Source organism: Oryzias melastigma, linkage group LG2 (genome assembly GCF_002922805.2).
Source record: "Oryzias melastigma strain HK-1 linkage group LG2, ASM292280v2, whole genome shotgun sequence".
Classification (NCBI taxonomy): domain Eukaryota; kingdom Metazoa; phylum Chordata; class Actinopteri; order Beloniformes; family Adrianichthyidae; genus Oryzias; species Oryzias melastigma.
In genome coordinates this window covers 13526431-13544921 of record NC_050513.1, presented here as the reverse complement: position 1 = coordinate 13544921, position 18491 = coordinate 13526431, and the positions used below count along the sequence as shown (strand labels likewise).

Below are 18491 nucleotides of genomic sequence, written 5' to 3'. Positions count from 1 at the left end.
GACTGAGTGAAATGATGATTAAATCTATTATCAGAACTGTTTATTTTAAGTTTACATGTTATTATCTTCTGCTGCACAGCAGTACCTAAAGTTTATGTTCAGATGAAATTAGAAAATAATATAAAAATAACTGCAATATATCTGCTGCTTTAGAACAATGTTTTTAAGACTTAATTTTAATTTGAAAGGAACTTGTATGTGCTGCAGTCAGATTAAAATAAATCAGAAATTCTGTATAGCCTATTGAAAACATACCACCGTTATGGTTTAACTATTGTGTACATTATGCATATGTACAATATTTATTAGAAATATTTAAATGTTCCTCACAGTTAGTTTCAATACTACAGTTAATACAAAAAATAATGAAAGTTTAATTTGAACTAACTATGATTTAATGGGGGGGGGGCAAAGTTGCAATAAAGATTACTTTGATTATTTGATTTATATCGTTTTTAATATCGTTATCGCACAAAATGAAAAAAACGATATCGCAATATGAAAATTCCCATATCGCCCAGCCCTACGTGGTAGCAAAGTTTCACATAAGGCTTTGAAAAATATAAAAAATTTATTAAGTTAGCGTAATTACAGTAGAAAAATTAAAAAATACCATGAAACCATGTTCATCCTCCGTTCTGGAATTTGACACAAATCAGGAAGTACCAAATACAGTTCCATATCCTTTTAACACTGGATGTGTCGCCAATAATACAACATGAAACTCTTCAATATACCATACTGACTCAACTGCAGTAAGTTTATATACTTCTGCTTTGGAAGCGTATTCAGATGCAGAAAAGAGCTTTTGTACCAGTATGTGATCAGCTACTGGTTTACAGGTGTGCATGCCATGGCTACAAGATCAGGGAGGGAAAAATGAAGAAATTTGATTTCAATCAACTATTCCACAAAAACAAAACACAGCAAACCACAAAAAAACTGCCACATTCCAAATCAAATCCCTCTGATCCTTGCATACATGTCCCCAATTTATTCCAGTCCCTATTTATAAAATGGTTCCCCAATGGCCACACTAATGAACACTTTATTGCAAACAAAAAAGCTGGCATATCAGCATAAAACAGCTTCTGAATCAGTTGGAATTAGGATAATAGCATCATATGCGTTGAAGAGTTACAGTAGTATAAAGAGCGTCAACACTGCAGCCAAATCTTTTTAAGTGGTTGAAAAAGCTAATTTAGGCAGATTCCAAAGACTTCTATCGTTAAAGTCTGATTTTTCTCTAAACCTTTTGCCTTTTTTCAGGGCGGAGCCTGTTGGAGACCAGTGGTTGACTCCAGGTCTGAAGAAGTGTGAGTGGGATTTTCATTTGATACATAAGCAGCCACATTCAAATATTTTTCATCATCAATGAACAGATGATGGACCAATAACTGCATCTGGATTGTGTTTGTTTCTCCATCAGATTCCTGTCGCCTCACAATCGACACAAACACAGTGAACAGAAACCTCAAACTGTCTGACAACAACAGGAAGGTGACCTTTGAGAAGGAGCTTCAGTCATATCCTGATCATCCAGACAGATTTGATCAGTGGTATCAGCTGCTGTGTAGAGATGGTCTGGCTGGTCGCTGTTACTGGGAGGTTGAATGGAAAGATTTAGTTTATATATCAGTGAGTTACAGAGTAATCTGTAGAAAAGGAAACAGTAATGACTGTTTGTTTGGATGGAACAATCAGTCCTGGAGTCTGTGCTGTTCTCGTGATCGTGGTTACACTGTCTGCCACAATAACAGAGAAACATACATCTCTTCTTCCTCCTCCTCTTCCTCTTACAGAGTAGCAGTGTATGTAGACTGTCCTGCTGGAACTCTGTCTTTCTTCAAAGTGTGCTCTGATTCACTGATCCACCTTCACACCTTCAACACTACATTCACTGAACCTCTTTACCCTGGATTTGGGTTTAGAGCCTGGCCTGCATCCTCTGCAGTTCTGTGTGATCAGAGTTAAAGTTGTGGTTCTGTCTAAGAACCTTTCTCTATTTACATTTTAACTTTTTCACATTTCTACTTCTCTAATTCTGTGATTAATACAGGATTTTTTTTAATCTAATCAAAGGGACTTTTTCTGCTGTATTCATAACAATGTTCAAGTTTACAATTAGATGAATATGATGTCAAAGAAAAAGTACGTGCTGAAAAAAAGGACACAGGGGGAAGGAAGGGACTTTCATTGGACCTTTTCTCATTAAGGTTCCTCAAACTGCTATCCCAGTTCAGCTTCCATAATTGTAATGATTGCATTGATGTGGTTTTGAATCATTGACTATATATTCTCTGGACATCTATATCCCTCCTATCTTGTTCCAATTAGGAAGTATTTGCTGGTTTAAAGGCCAAAATCCCATAGACTTCCATTGAGAAACAGTTATTTCACAGTCATTTTATTTGCCAGAATAATCATTCTTGCTCGAATGCTTCCTTCTTAGCACAATCTTTCTAATCCATTTTTCTAAATGTAGTTTTTCCCTACCACAAGTTATAAACTGACCAATCAAATGCCTCAGTCAAAGCTTTTCAAACCAACCCTACCATCTTCTTCCTCACAAACCCCTAGATTAATCGCAAACCACATGGATGAATTGAGACCACAAAGTATAACAAAGAACTGTGTCAAGAAAATAATCATTTATCATAATCACTTTTATCTCCTTAAAAATTGCTGAACAGTGCTTACTGCATTTTCAAATACAGGTGAGGCAGCACCAAGCTTTGCCTCATGACAAATTGCACAATCTGATCCAAAGTGGTTTGGTTTTACTCAGTGTAAGATAATAATGTTCTGCTTTGTAATTTTTTTTCTATACATTGTAGACATGATTATTATGTCCTTACTATCCATTTAATTTGTAACTCATTTTGCATTTGTCGTTTCTTTAATATTTGGATCTTAAAAAAAAGTTGCAGGTACACGACAGAAGGTGAGGCAGGTAGTAACTCTGTCTCAACAAAGAGGGCGCTCATAAAATCACATGTTCTTCTTTTGTTGTTAATAAAGTTTATTGATGTTTGCTATTTTGTGTATTGCTCTGAATGACTACAAAATGATGAATGAAATATTTAAAACATGTTTCAAATTTGGATTTTAATCAAAGATAAAGTAATACATAATAAATGAGAACTGGCGGACAAAGATCTTCATTGAGACATAGACTTTTAAGAAGATAAGGAGGACTTTCATCACAGTCACAGATTTTTGTCCAGAAAGAGAGGCATATAGATATAATTTACAAGTAATGGCTTTACTGTGACTGTGTGAGAGAGAGAACATGAATCTTCTCTGGTGCTTCTTGTTTGTCTCCCTTGTAAATCTGACTTTGAAGGAGTCTTTGCATCTACAATCTTCACTACACGTCACTGCAAGAAAAGTGACTTTAGGGCTGGAGTGCCCAAATCCAGTCCTCCAGGGCTGGTGTCCTACATGTTTTCCAACCAACCATTGCCATTGAAGCTCCTTATTTGCCAAATATACCTGATCCTGGTAATCAGCGCCAAATAAGGCAGGGTTTCTTGAAAAAAATAAGGAAATCTCGAAGAGGGCCGTCAAAGCCTGGATTTGAGCACTCTGCTTTATAAAGTCAATGCTCACCAGACATGTGCATCAGGGCCAGATCACGACCACACCAGGGCCACTCAGACCATCTGAGTGGCCAGATGGTGACCATCTGACTTGCTTGGAATTAACGCAAACACCCCGCTCAGGAAAACTGTTTCTACCATTATCGAGACTGTCGCCACCTGGCCGGATGTTGCCTCCAAGCTGCTCTAGGACTGCTTTGAGAGAACTGATCTAGAGGTATTTGAACACCAAGACCTTGAATTGTTTCCAGACAACGTGCTGTGCTACATAAAGACCTGTATAGACACGGTTATGGGAGACAATAACATCTGGTTCTGCTCCAACCAGAAGCCCTGGGTGACTCTGGAAGTCAGACAGTTTTCAAGGAAGAGGAACACTACCAACAAATCCAGAAATAAAGACTTCTCAGTGTAGCCAGAACCAAGCTGAAGAGAGGTATTAGACAAGTCAAAGAAGTCTAAAGGAAGATAATTGAACCCAACCTTGACAGCTATGACAGAAAACAGATGTGGCAGGGAGTTTAGCACCTCTCTAACTACAGGACTAACCCTGAAGCTGTTTATGGTGACAATTGACTGGTAGACCATTTGAATCTCTTCTTTTCCTGTTTTTCCGTGACTACACCACAATTTCAGAAATGTCATCCTAGAAAAGCATGAGGTGATACGCTCCCTGTGAGGAGTCATTCCAAGGAAGCCAGCCAATCCTGGCACTGTCCCCAGTGTCCCGCGTCTTGTAATGTTGCTAAGCTGCAGAAGAAGTGCAAAAAGAAACAACAAAGCTACAGGAGAGCTGTTCCACTCCCCAATGCATGGAGGTGCACTGGGCTGAAAAAGAACCAGAGTCTTTGAGAGAGGGATGTGTGGTTCAACCTTTGTCCTCAAAGAGAAATGAAAGAACCTCTGAAACTGAAGGATCATCTGATCAGTTGAAGCTCTTAGATTCTCTCAGTAGAGATGATTTGTGGCTGGAATGACAGATCTTAATGCAAACACACACACATGTAAAGAGCAGAGTCCAACTTTAGTTCTGAGATTCTGGAAGAAATCAGCGTTTGAGAGTTTAAACCAGAAACTTGTTTGGATCTAGAATTGAGACGAGGAGCTGAGATGTGGAGACTAAAGAGGAAAGATCAACATGAACCTTCATCTTCTCTTCGTGTTCCTCGCAGACAGCAGCTCAGTGTGAGAATAGAGGACAGATAGTCATAGGTCATGTGATCAAATCCTACAGAAACATTCAGAACGAAGATGGAAGCTGATTGGTACAAGGCAGAAACTTGACTAAAAGAAACAATCTGAAGAGATCGGAAGACATTTTTTTTATTATCTGTGAAAAGCTGATTTGAAGACACAAATCTAAACAATGTGTCAACAAACCACACTCAGCAGAATTAATACAATATGAGGAAGTAAACTGTTCTTAAAGCAAAGCAGACGAGAAAGAAACTGAATCACTGATCTGAGCTCCAGCTACGCTCACACGGTGAGTAGAGACTTCTTCAGATCTTTGAAGAAACTGAACTTTGTTTTATTGAACTTTGTCTTCATTAACTTGACTGTTTGTTTCTGAATGTTTGGAGAAGATCTTCTTTCTTCGTTCACTTTGCTGTTTAAAGATTTGATTTTATTACTGATCAACAAATGAAGATCAATTCTCACTTATCAATTAGTTACCGTTTCACTGATTTATGAAGAAAATGGAAACAACTGATTTTTTTATTGAAGATTTTTTACTAAACTATTTAATTAAACTAAACTGTTGTTTACAGAAATGAAACTGCTGACTGGTTAAAATGGTACAGATTAGTAGACTGCTGCTTCCTTTAAGGTAAATGTTGCTTTCATAAATACAACTGCTACCATGCGTTGGGAGGCATCAGTAGAATCTTCAAGACATAATGCCACCGCCTTTTATTTTTTGAAAATTGTTGATGTGGTCATAAATTTAGACAGTAGTAGTCACATATCAAGAGTCACTGGTCGCAAGTACCTGTATTCTGGGTGCTCAGGGGCAAATAAACAGTGATCTATTCAGCCAAACTGGTCATTCGCAACTCAGATTTAGAGCACATATTTTAATCTAGTCAATTTACACATTTGTAGAACACTTCCCTTCCAAAACAGCAAACAAACTCAGTTTGCTTTTTATTCTTCTCAGTTTTAACCGCAATTCAAGTGCACAGGTCTCAGAGTCACTGTGGTGCTGTCAAAACCATGATGAGTTTTGTGCAGCATCAATGCCGTTTCCCCATTTGGGCCCATGTTGGCTGGAATCACCAGATTTATGTCTGACCCCCTGGCCCATGTCAACAGCCGTCACTGAGTGCCCACGCTCCTACCGTACGATTTCTAAAAATTGGATGGTACAGGGGGATGGCAATCTGAAATTGGTTGATCATCAGAAGATTTTGGAAACCCTCCTGTCAATCAATTATCGCTCTATTGCCTTCCTGCCATCCACCTGTCACTGGACTATCATCGAGCAACCTTGAAATTTGCCCCGTCGGAAGAGTCAGCAGGACCTTAGCCACCAACTGAGAGGTTTATGTGACTAATGTAAATGCTGCATAAATATTTATCTCTCTTTATAATAATGGCTACACATCTATTGATCTTCATTGAGCTTTAGTTGACAACAGGATTAACTAATGTCTGCAAAATATAAAAACTATAAACCCCTCGGTTCTCAAATCTGTGTGAATCCAAGTTAATCAGAAAGTCTCTGCTGGAGCTTTGAGAGCTTGTTTGATTTCTGTCTGTTTCCTTTTTCCTGAATTATAGAAACAGGAACTTTGTTGCTTCTTTGTTAAAGTGACTAAATGAATGAAATGTTTCTCCACCATGGAGTGTTTGCTGCTGCAGCTCCATGTCTCCATCTGGTGGAGTGAGAGCAGAAGTGCAGCAGCTGATGTTCAGCAGCTTCCTCTGCCTCCCACTGCTGTCTGACTGCATTCACCTGAACCTGAGAGGAAACACAAGAGAAGAGCCCATCAGTGGAGGAGCAGCTGATCTGTTAGTGAAGGAGGATCAGAGCTGATGATGAGTGTTTCCGCTGCAGGTGAAGGTAGAAGGTGTGTGTGAGCTGATCCAGTGGATCCAGCAGCATGGATCAGTGTGAGGACACACAGGAGGGAGCCCCTCCCTCTAAAAAAGGAAGAGTTGGAAAAAATGAGAGCCAGAGCAAAGCTCAGAGGTGAGATGAACACCTCTAACTGTCCATGACTCTTCTCCATGTCAGAGCTCAGCACTCACATCAACAACCTTCATTCTTCACAGGAACCAACCTGGACCTGGATATGAACCCAGCTGTGTGTCCTTAAGGAGTGACAGGTCAAAGGATTTTGGTCTTAACTTTACAAATGTTGGTTCAGGAGAGGAACAGTAAGTGTTTTTCAGGTCAAGTTCTACAGTTTCTTTTTGTCTTCAGCTTTAATCAGCTTCTAAAGGTGAACTTCTTCTCTAAATAGAGATGAAGGATCCAAACATTAGAAACAGTCTTAATCCAGTTCACTGGATCTCTGATTCATCTGTGAGCTCAGAATGAATGTTTGAGTGGAATTATTGCTGTTCTGAAAACTACAGCATTCAGGGGTAGGATTATATAAATTTGCTTCCTCCCGTTCGCTTTCAAGCAATATATTGAACTTCTTGTGCAATCACAGTTTTGTTGTGTCCTGTTCTTTATTCTCAAAAGAACAAATGTGGTTTTTTTTATAAGTGGAGTCCATCCATTTCCTAAACTGCTTCTTCCCTTTGGGGTCATGGGGTTGCTGGAGCCTAATCCTGCCATCTGTAGGCAAAGGCAGAATACACCCTAGTCAGGTTGCAGTCTGTTGCAGGTCCTCAATCACTCACCCATATTCAGGGGCAATTTAGAATAACCAGTTAACCTAAGAAGCATGTTTCTGGATGGTGGGAGGAAGCTGGAGTCCTTGAAGAAAACCTACGCCTGCATGGAGAGAACATGCAAACTCCACACAGAAAGATCCCCATCGATGATTATATTTAGGTCTCCCAGCTGGGGCTTGAACCAGGGTCTCCTTGCTTTGAGGCAAGGGAGCTAACCACTGCGCCCCTCTGCAGCCCTCTGTGAGCAAAGAAATAATTGAACTACTTACTTTGTGAACGGATGAGTATTTTCCAATCAATTTTATGGCTAATGATTCTTTCTTTGAAATGTCTTTGTATGGATATAAACCTCTGTTGGTTGTCTTGCTTATATATTACTATTGCTTTGCTTGCTTGCAATAAACCATTTCCAAATCCAAATGATGCATTTATGATCTGAGATGAACCAAATCTAAAAGAATTCATCAAACACCATCAAGAAAGAAACTCACTTCTAATAAAACATTTTTTTTTTTCTATCAGGATCCATCAACTCAGAACTAGATCGGAACCCAGCTGTTTGTCCTTCACAAGTGACCAGTCAAAGAATCATCCTATGAACTTTAAATCATCAGTATCTTCTGGTGCAGAGAGGTGAGATGTATGTAAATGTTGAAACAGAGACAAATAAGTGAAATATTTTCATACCAAAATGTGTTTGATGTGAATTTAGCTCTTTCTATCAGACATTTGTATCTTCATGTGAGCCACAGTGAGTGTTGTAGCTTTTCCAAAAACACAACAGTTGCAGTGAAAGAATAGAGAAACATTTTCACTGCGTTTAACTTTAAGACTCTGACTCTGAGTTTGTTTTTCTTTGTTATGTAGCTCAACTGTAAGCCAATCTGGATGAAAGTGTTTGCTTAACATCAAAACATAAAAAAACATGCAGCACAAGCAAATCTTTAAAAAAATCATTATACATTTAGAATACCTTGTTATAAATCTAAAGGGAGATTCGTTTGTCAGCATTTTTATACAAAACAAGGTAATAGTTCCAGTGTCTTCTTTATTTAGTAGGTACTGTTGAAAATGTCTGACTTTGGTTTCATAATAGTGTGATATTTCCACTTCCTGCAACTTCACCTGTTTGTTCTAAAGTCAAACAGAATGACTTTGTGCTGGATAAGGTTCAGATGAACACATGCTTCTGATGCTTGAAGAATATTTACTGTTATCTCGGTTTTTTCTAGAAACAGACATCTTCCCCTGTAAAAAAAAAAAAAAAAATAGACACATGAAATGTAGCTGTATTACATCACTATAAATCTACATTGTTAAAGATTAAAAATACAAAGTCCTTATGGGTCATAAGGAGAGAAAAATAAATCCATATGGCTTAGAAAATGTTCAGAAATATTTATACTTCTATCATGCCAGTTTATTGCCTTTTCTGATAAAAAGCAAAAGCTAAAATGTTGAAAGAAACATTTTTCTCTGAGAACTCGGATATTGTAAGGTTGTTTTTTTTTTGGTAGATTTTCAAAATAAAACAAGCACAGCCTGTGAACTCCAAATCCCTACTGAATATACAGTGCTCCATGGCCCTTTGCTGCAGAAACAAACATGTCCAGGGGGACTTACAAAGGGAGGGAAAAGTTTCAAATTCAGGTCTTGATTAAATGTCTTCAAGGACCTGATATGAACCAGAGCTCCCACCCTTTAACTTGTTGCTGTAAAAGTTGATGTTTGCACAAGACAGACTGGTTAGTTTAACAGGTGGAGCATTTGTACTTTGAAATTAAAAGACTTGAACACATGCCGATTTGCTTTCTTTAGAAATCAACAGTGTGACTTGGTATAATCCACTGAGTTGCTGTTCTAAAATAAGAAAAAACAAATATAAAATAAGTTTAATATGATCCTTTTTTGGGTTAAATTGTGAGACAAAACCGAACAGAAAATAGTAAATTTCATTAAAAAGTCCAAGAATACTTTTTGAGAATAATAGGTTTAAGCCCTGTTAATTTTCCCATAAGTTGTTTTTGGTTGATTCATTTTGAACAGGAATAATATTTTTTTGAAATTATCCTGTCTAGCAGCTGAGTAGCAGATATGATGGACTTTTGTGTTAGACCGATGTTACTGTTATAATAGGAAGTTATGTAAGTTTGAACACACGAGGTTCCTAATTGAGAACGTCTCTTTTGTACTTCAGGCTAAACATTATTGCTACATTTATTTATTTGCATATATTTCTTTATGGACTGGACATATAATCTAATGTACGTTGGAATTAATCAAAACAGGTTCATTTGTTATAACAAGTATGCCAGCTGTGACTTGGTGACCTGATTCCAGTTAGTTTGGTATGAAACTTACCAGCACACATCTGATTGTTGATGATTCTCCACAGAGTGGACCAGCAGAGCTCAGAGACTCCCAGTGGTCCGTCTGTCCAGCAGCATCAAACACAGCTGGACTCCATATTTCTGGTCTGTACATGAACAACAACTACTTTTCCATCATTCTGTTCACAGTCATCTCCATGCTGCACTTTGTAGACCAGTGGATTGTCAGTGTGTCCAACATAGAGCTGATGTTTGGCTCCATGACTTCACTCTGATTGGCTCATTCATCTAGAATTCTGTTGCAGCTGCTGGAGGACAACATTGTTACTTTTGTGAAGAAGGAGCTGAAGAAGATCCAGAAGATTCTGAGTCAGAGGGAGGAGGAGGAGGAACTGGAGGATGAAGATGAAGAACAGAGGAGCAGCAGAGAGTCACTGATGAAGATCACAGAGAACTTCCTGAGGAGAATGAAGCAGGAGGAGCTGGCTGATCAACTGCAGAAAAGTAAGAGGATTTCTCTGAAGGTTTCACCTGCTGGATAAATGAAGATTTACGGATGTCTCAACACATAGAACAACATAGATTCAAATAGTCATCATTCAGGGCTGCAGCAGGGAATTTATTTACTCTGTTTGTTGTCTTCATTCAGGATCTCCTGCTGCATTTTGTCGACATAAAGTCCAATCAAGGTTGAAGAAGTTCCAGTGTGTGTTTGAGGGAATCGCTAAAGCAGGAAAACCAACCCTTCTGAATGAGATCTACACAGAGCTCTACATCACAGAGGGAGGAACTGGAGAGCTGAATGAAGAACATGAGGTCAGACAGATTGAAGCAGCATCCAGGAAAGCAGACAGAGCAGAAACCAGCATCAGACAAGAAGAGCTCTTTCGACCCCCAGCTGGAAGACAAGAACCAATCAGAACCGTGATGACAAAGGGAGTGGCTGGCATCGGGAAAACAGTCTTAACACAGAAGTTCACTCTGGACTGGGCTGAAGGCAAAGCCAACCAGAACATCTACTTCATATTTCCATTCACTTTCAGAGAGCTGAATGTGCTGAAAGAGGAGAAGTTCAGCTTGGTGGAACTTGTTCATCACTTCTTCCCTGAAACCAAAGAAGCAGGAATCTGCAGCTTTGAAGACTTCCAGATCATCTTCATCTTTGATGGTCTGGATGAGTGTCGACTTCCTCTGGACTTCAACAAGACTCAGATTCTAACTGACCCTAGAAAGTCCACCTCAGTGGGTGATCTGCTGACAAACCTCATCAGGGGGAACCTGCTTCCCTCTGCTCGCCTCTGGATAACCACACGACCTGCGGCAGCCAATCAGATCCCTGCTGAGTGTGTTGACCTGGTGACTGAGGTCAGAGGGTTCAATGATCCACAGAAGGAGGATTATTTCAGGAAGAGATTTCGAGATGAAGAGCAGGCCAGAAGGATCATCTCCCACATCAAGAGATCCCGAAGCCTCCACATCATGTGCCACATCCCAGTCTTCTGCTGGATCACTGCTACAGTTCTGGAGGATCTGCTGAAGAGCAGAGAGGGAGGAGAGCTGCCCAAGAGCCTGACTGAGATGTACATCCACTTCCTGGTGGTTCAGGCCAAAGTCAAGAAGGTCAAGTATGATGGAGGAGCTGAGACAGATCCTCACTGGAGTCCAGAGAGCAGGAAGATGATGGAGTCTCTGGGAAAACTGGCTTTTGAGCAGCTGCAGAAAGGAAACCTGATCTTCTATGAATCCGACCTTACAGAGTGTGGCATCGATATCAGAGCAGCCTCAGTGAACTCAGGAGTGTTCACACAGATCTTTAGAGAGGAGAGAGGACTGTACCAGGACAAGGTGTTCTGCTTCATCCATCTGAGTGTTCAGGAGTTTCTGGCTGCTCTTCATGTCCATCTGACCTTCATCAACTCTGGAGTCAACCTCATAGAGGAAGAGCAGAAAAAATCCAAGATCTGTAATCTGAAGCAAAGTAACTCAGTCCAGTTCTACCAGAGTGCTGTGAACAAGGCCTTGCAGAGTCCAAACGGACACCTGGACCTGTTCCTCCGGTTCTTCCTGGGTCTTTCACTGCAGACCAATCAGAATCTCCTACAAGATCTGCTGACACAGACAGGAAGTAGCTCACAGACCAATCAGGAAACAGTCCAGTACATCAAGGAGAAGATCAGTGAGAATCTGTCAACAGAGAAAAGCATCAACCTGTTCCACTGTCTGAATGAACTGAATGATGGTTCTCTAGTGGAGGAGATCCAACAGTTCCTGAGTTCAGGACGTCTCTCCACAGATGAACTGTCTCCTGCTCAGTGGTCAGCTCTGGTCTTCATCTTAGTGTCATCAGGAGAAGATCTGGAAGTGTTTGACCTGAAGAAATACTCTGCTTCAGAGGAGGCTCTTCTGAGGCTGCTGCCAGTGATCAAAGCCTCCAACAAAGCTCTGTAAGAACTCTCATTGAAGAAGTCACTGTTAAAACATTTAGTTTATGTGCTAAAATCAAAGCCATTTAAATTTCCCCCCAAAATACAGTGTCTTAGTAGCACCTATTCAAAAGTAAAATATACAATTGATTGTGATTATTTGAAACAATTAACTTCATTCGTCTCTTTTAGACTGGGGTACTGTAATCTGTCAGAGAGAAGTTGTGCATCTCTGTCTTCAGTTCTCAGCTCTCAGTCCTCCAGTCTCAGAGTTCTAGACTTGAGTAATAACAACCTGCAGAACTCGGGAGTGAAGCTTCTGTCTGCTGGATTGGAGAGTCCACACTGTGGACTGGAGATTCTCAGGTCAGGTTTGATTAAAATCTTTTTCCAAGTACTTTACTTTATGTTTTAAGAATATTTGGAAACATGGCTTAGTCCGATGATTACAGTGATAATTCCAGGTTTTTGTTGGATGTTTTTCATGCCAAAACAAAAACACCTGAGTTCATCAAAGATTAGCCAGTTGGGCCAAATGTAATTTATTGTGTAATTTGAATGTACATTAGCACTGACAGGTTTCAACTTTGACCTAATTTGGTTTCTGGAACAGTCAACTTTGACAGAAAATGTAAAAAGTACCAGAGTTAATTTGTAACAGTCACCTGAGCAAACCTGGTCTTACCAAGACACAGGGTCTATTTACACTTAAACCAACATGCATTATTCAACTAAAGCGAGTCAGTGACATTAGCACCTTGCTGAATTGTAGCACAAATATACTACAGTCCAAAACGTAATTCCTAATGAATAGTAAACACAAAATAATACAATGAAAAATGTCCAAAATGTTGTATTCCATTTCTTGAGAAAGTACAGGATTTCTCATTATATACTGTAATAAATAAAAAAATAAAGGAACCAGCCAGTTTTCTTATGCATTTTGTTTTATGACTATTTTGACCACAAATATTGGCCCAAACATTTTTTTTTTCTGCCAGTCTGGTCTGTTTCAGTGTAATCTCCTAAAGCAACTTACAAACAATTGTGTTGTATGTCTGCAGCTTGTCAGGTTGTCTGATCACAGAAGAAGGCTGTGCTTCTCTGGCTTCAGCTGTGAAGTCCAACCCTTCCCATCTGAGGGTGCTGGACCTGAGCTACAATCATCCAGGAGAGGCTGGAATGAAGCTACTGTCAGCACAGCAAGAGGATCCAGACTGGAGACTGGAAACTCTCAGGTATTGTATCACATCTCCCAATTCATTTCCATGTTTAACTCGCATTAGAAATCATTAAATGATTAATTGCTTATACTTGCATAGCGCTTTTCTACATTCCTCAAAGCCCTAAAGCACTTTACGATCATAGTTCCATTCACCCATTCCTGCACTGATGGCAGTTCCGCTGTCGAATACTGGCACCAACCTTCCACTAGAGGCAGGGTGTAGTTTAGTGTCTCACCCAAAGACACTTTGGAGGTGCAAGACGTGAATCAAAACCGCAATATTCCTGTAAGGTGTCGACCGTTCTACTGCTGCACCATGGCCACCCCAAAACAGAAAACATAAAACAGCATGGCAAGAATTAGCTGAATACTAGCTATTCAAAAACAAACATTTCTCAAGCCGTGATGTCAGAGGGGCTGTAGGTGCATACTGGCAGCCACACTTCTGTCAGTCTGTTCCAGGGCAACTGTGACTTCATCAGTAACTTACCATCACCAAGTACGACTGAGGAGTAAATGAATAATGGATAAACATTGTAAACACTGAGCATCAGAAGTGCAGAAAACCTAATTCATTATTATTAATAATATTCATGCTTTATTTTTTAAGGTTTATGCAGAGCTTCCTCAACGTGGTAGCAAAGTTTCACATAAGGCTTTGAAAAATATAAAAAAGTTATTAAGTTAGCGTAATTACAGTAGAAAAATTAAAAAATACCATGAAACCATGTTTATCCTCCGTTCTGGAATTTGACACAAATCAGGAAATACCAAATACTGTTTCATATCCTTTTAACACTGGATGTGTCGCCAATGATACAAAATGAAACTCTTCAATATACCATAGTGACTCAACTACAGTGAGTTTATATACTTCTGCTTTGGAAGCGTATTCAGAAGCAGATAAGAGCTTTTGTACCAATATGTGATCAGCGACTAGTTCACAGGTGAGCATGCCATGGCTACAAGATCAGGGAGGGAAAAATGAAGAAATTTGATTTCAATCATCTATTCCACAAAAACAAAGCACAGCAACCACAAAAAACTGCCACAGGCCAAATCAAATCCCCCTTGTTCCTCAAACATCTGTCCCCAATTTATTGAAGTCCCATTTTTAAAATTGATCCCCATGTGGCCACACTAGTAAACACTTCATTGTAAACAAGAAGGGTTGCATATCAGCATAAAAGAGCTTTTCCCCTATTCTGAATCAGTTGGAATTAGGTTAATAGCATCAAACGCGTTGAGGAGTTACGGTAACATAAAGAGCGTCAACAGTGCTGTCAAATCTTTTTTAATGGTTAAAGCACTAATTGAGGCAGATTGGATAAGGGAGCATATTTCCAAACACTTCTATTGTTAAAGTCAGATTTTTCTCTGAACCTTCTCCTCCTTTCAGGGTGGAGCCTGCTGGAGTCCAGTGGTTGACTCCAGGTCTGAAGAAGTGTGAGTGTAATTTTCATTTAATACATAGCAGTGGCCGTGCATTTCACACCTAGGCCTTCAGTAGTGCTCCATCTGAATCAATCCAACCCTCATTAACTATTTTATGGCTATAAAACTTCTACTGCAGGTACAGCTGCCACACACACACCAAAAGCATAAAAAATAACCTGATAAAATTTTAATATTATGTAGGGAGATAGCAAAATTTTACTCACCAAAAATCCAGATTATTTAAACACAAAATCCATCCTTTCTATCCTCAAGAAGATTTCAATCACTCTGTCGTGCAGAATCCGTGTGTTTCACAGATAGAAAGTGTTCCGTGGCTGTGATAAGCAGGAAAAGGCTGCATGCGGGAAATGTTCTGGTATTCCTGAAGCCTCTTGTGGTCCAGGAGGGAGACAAACATCAGTTTTTGTGATCTTGAAATCTGGTCTGTGTCTGGAAAGTAATATTGTCGGTAGTGCGCGCGAAGATTTTGCGCTGCACCTCTTCGTGCGCTCGGAGCGCCCGCGGTGCGTTCAGGGGCCTCGTAGATTTCCTCGTATCAGCTTCACTCCCGCTCAACGGAGTCACGGAACTCCTTTACCCGTGCCAGACAAAACTGTGCTATAACTTTACCCAAAAATCGGACGATGAGACCAGCAATGTGATCGGCTCGCTTTCCACTGGTAACATCTTCAAACCCGACACGCCGCTCCTCAACATCTGTGTCCGTCACATAACGCAGAACCAGAGCGAGCTGCGCTGCGTTACTCGCGTCTGTCGTCTCATCCACCATAACAGACACAAACGGGGCTTTAATAACTTCCCTTCTGATCTCCTCCGATCGCACTGATCAGGTTGTTTTGTCCACCAAACACGTCATTAGTGGACAGGTGGAAGTGTAAATCTGTGTCACTCTCCGTGATGACTTTCCTCTGTTTGTGGATCCAGCGCTTTCACCGCGCCCCCGAAATGAAGGTACCGCTCGTAGTCAGGACTGAAAGTGGCGTTCAAATCCTTCTCCCGGTTGTGACAGGCTTGCTAGCTTCAGAGTTGCCCGACTTTGCTTAACAATGTCTAGCTTTTCTTGAAAAGTCTGTCTGGAAAACGGCTTTGGCAGTAAAGCTCTTAAATCCACTCGATATATGTGCTTGTGCAGCTCACTGAGTCGCTACAGATGCAGTTTGCTAACTCTGCCTTGTACACTCTCCGACTATCCAATCAAAGCGCGTGAAAATGATGATGTTTCCGTAGCTACCGACACCAAGGCCTGCTAGCTGGCCTTGGTGTCGCCTACTCCAAATCTGATTGGTTGAAGCAACAGTTTGGTCGACAATTATTTTATGCTACAGGGCCCGCAGAACTGATTGTGAAGGCCTTCAGGCAGATTTCTTTGACCCTAGCAACAAATGGTGCTGCAATGGGATTGTTTAACGCTTAAATAGGAAAATACACGTCTGGAAGCAGCGCAACCAGGGAGACAGCAATGAAAGGACGAAGACAGAGCATTTGGAATTATAGAATACGTATTCACGGAAATAAATAATAATTAATATCAGTCTGTGATTCAGATATTTTTAGGCCAGCAGAGAAGGCCTTGCAGGCCCTGACGGCCCGCCACTGATACATAGTAACAAAGCAGCTCACAGTCAAATATTTTCAAACTTTCCATTTCATGAGTGCTGATCAAAGTGTTCATCAATGAACAGATGATGGATCAATAACTGCACCTGGATTGTGTTTGTTTCTCCATCAGATTCCTGTCGCCTCACAATCGACACAAACACAGTGAACAGAAACCTCAAACTGTCTGACAACAACAGGAAGGTGACCTTTGAGAAGGAGCTTCAATCATATCCTGATCATCCTGACAGATTTGATCACTGGTATCAGCTGCTGTGCAGAGATGGTCTGACTGGTCGCTGTTACTGGGAGGTTGAATGGAAAGATCATGTTTATGTATCAGTGAGTTACAGAGGAATCAGAAGAAAAGGAAACAGTCATGACTGTATGTTTGGATGGAACAATCAGTCCTGGAGTCTGTGCTGTTCTCGTGATCGTGGTTACACTGTCTGCCACAATAACAGAGAAACATACATCTCTTCTTCCTCCTCCTCTTCCTCTTTTAGAGTAGCAGTGTATGTGGACTGTCCTGCTGGAACTCTGTCCTTCTTCAAAGTGTCCTCTGACTCACTGATCCACCTCTACACCTTCAACACTACAGTCACTGAACCTCTTTACCCTGGATTTGGATTTAGAGCCTGGCCTGCATCCTCTGTAGTTCTGTGTGATCAGAGTTAAGGTTGTGGTTCTGTCTAAGATCCTTTCTCTTGGACATTTAATTCTGGGATTAATACAGGAGTTTTTTAATCTAGTGTTACGTCCCCAATGGGCAAACTGGCCCAGAGTCTAGGGGAATGACTGTTAATGGGGACAATAACATTAAAACTGGACACCAAACTAAAAGGAACACAGTTTATTTAAACAAACGGAAAACCTGTGTCCTGAAATGAAGCAAAGAAATTAGTGGTTAAGGTTAAAAGAACAAACCAAAATGGAGTTGGAACCTTGGCCAAAAGAAAAAGAAACCAGGGAGACTGCTGACCCAGCCATGACGACCGTCGGAGTCAGCAGCTCCCTGCTAAGGGCTGCCTAACAAAACTACCTGAAGAACACAAATTAAACAAAGCCCGCAAATCAGAACTACCAAGGCCCAACCCCAAACTAACATAGCAAAACCCAGCAATCTAAGATTGCTGAGGACAAAACAAACCCAAACCAACACCACACAAACCACCACCCAGCCTGCTGCTCTGCTCCCTGCCTGGCTTGGTGTGGCCGCCTCTGGCTTAAATAGACACCATCTGCCAATCAAGGCAGATTGGCCACACCTGCCAGGTGAGCCAAAGGGAACTGGATGGATGAGAGGCCAGACAGCAGCAGGATGTAACACTAGTCAAAGTGACTTTTTCAGCTGTATTCAAAACAATGTTCAATTTTACAATCAGATGAATATGACGTTGCAGAAAAAGTATGTGCTGAAAAAAAGGACACAGGGGGAAGGAAGGGACTTTCATTGGACTTTTTCTCATTAAGGTTCCTCAAACTGCTGTCCCAGTTCAGCTTCCATAATTGTAATGATTGCATTGATGTGGTTTTGAATAATTGACTATATATTTACTGGACGTCTATATCCCTCCTATCTTGTTCCAATTAGGAAGTACTTGCTGGTTCAAAGTCCAAAGTCCCATAGACTTCCATTGAGAAACAGATAGTTATTTCTCAGTCATTTTATTTGCCGGAATAATCATTCTCTGATGCTTCCTTCTTAGCAAATTCTTTCTAATCCATCCATCCATCCATCTTCTTGGCCGCTTCTTCCCTTTCGGGGTCGCGGGGGTGCCGGAGCCTATCCCGGCTACTGAAGGGCGAAGGCGGGGTACACCCTGGACAGGTCGCCAGTCTGTCGCAGGGCCTCAATCACACACCCAGACACTCTCGCAATCACACCTAGGGGCAATTTAGAGTCACCAATTAACCTATGAAGCATGTTTTTGGACGGTGGGAGGAAGCCGGAGTCCCCGGTGAAAACCCACGCATGCACGGGGAGAACATGCAAGCTCCACAC

General features: G+C 40.7%; 2 protein-coding genes across 2 annotated transcripts in view; both read left to right on the top strand.

Annotated features, from left to right (window-relative positions):
* The window catches only part of LOC112139898 (NLR family CARD domain-containing protein 3-like), an 8838-nt gene extending 5847 nt beyond the window's left edge, over positions 1-2991 (top strand). The window contains exons 4-5 of the mRNA XM_024262747.2: positions 1270-1316; positions 1430-2991. Coding sequence (XP_024118515.2) covers positions 1270-1316; positions 1430-1974 — 592 coding nt within the window. The 3' untranslated portion in view covers positions 1975-2991. The remainder of the gene's footprint in view (positions 1-1269; positions 1317-1429) is intronic.
* The window catches only part of LOC112139907 (NLR family CARD domain-containing protein 3-like), a 385294-nt gene extending 368114 nt beyond the window's left edge, over positions 1-17180 (top strand). The window contains exons 2-6 of the mRNA XM_036214651.1: positions 10434-12228; positions 12400-12573; positions 13272-13445; positions 14832-14878; positions 16620-17180. Of these exons, the coding sequence (XP_036070544.1) occupies positions 10434-12228; positions 12400-12573; positions 13272-13445; positions 14832-14878; positions 16620-17164 (2735 nt within the window). The 3' untranslated portion in view covers positions 17165-17180. The remainder of the gene's footprint in view (positions 1-10433; positions 12229-12399; positions 12574-13271; positions 13446-14831; positions 14879-16619) is intronic.
* The last annotated feature ends 1311 nt before the right edge of the window (positions 17181-18491 follow it).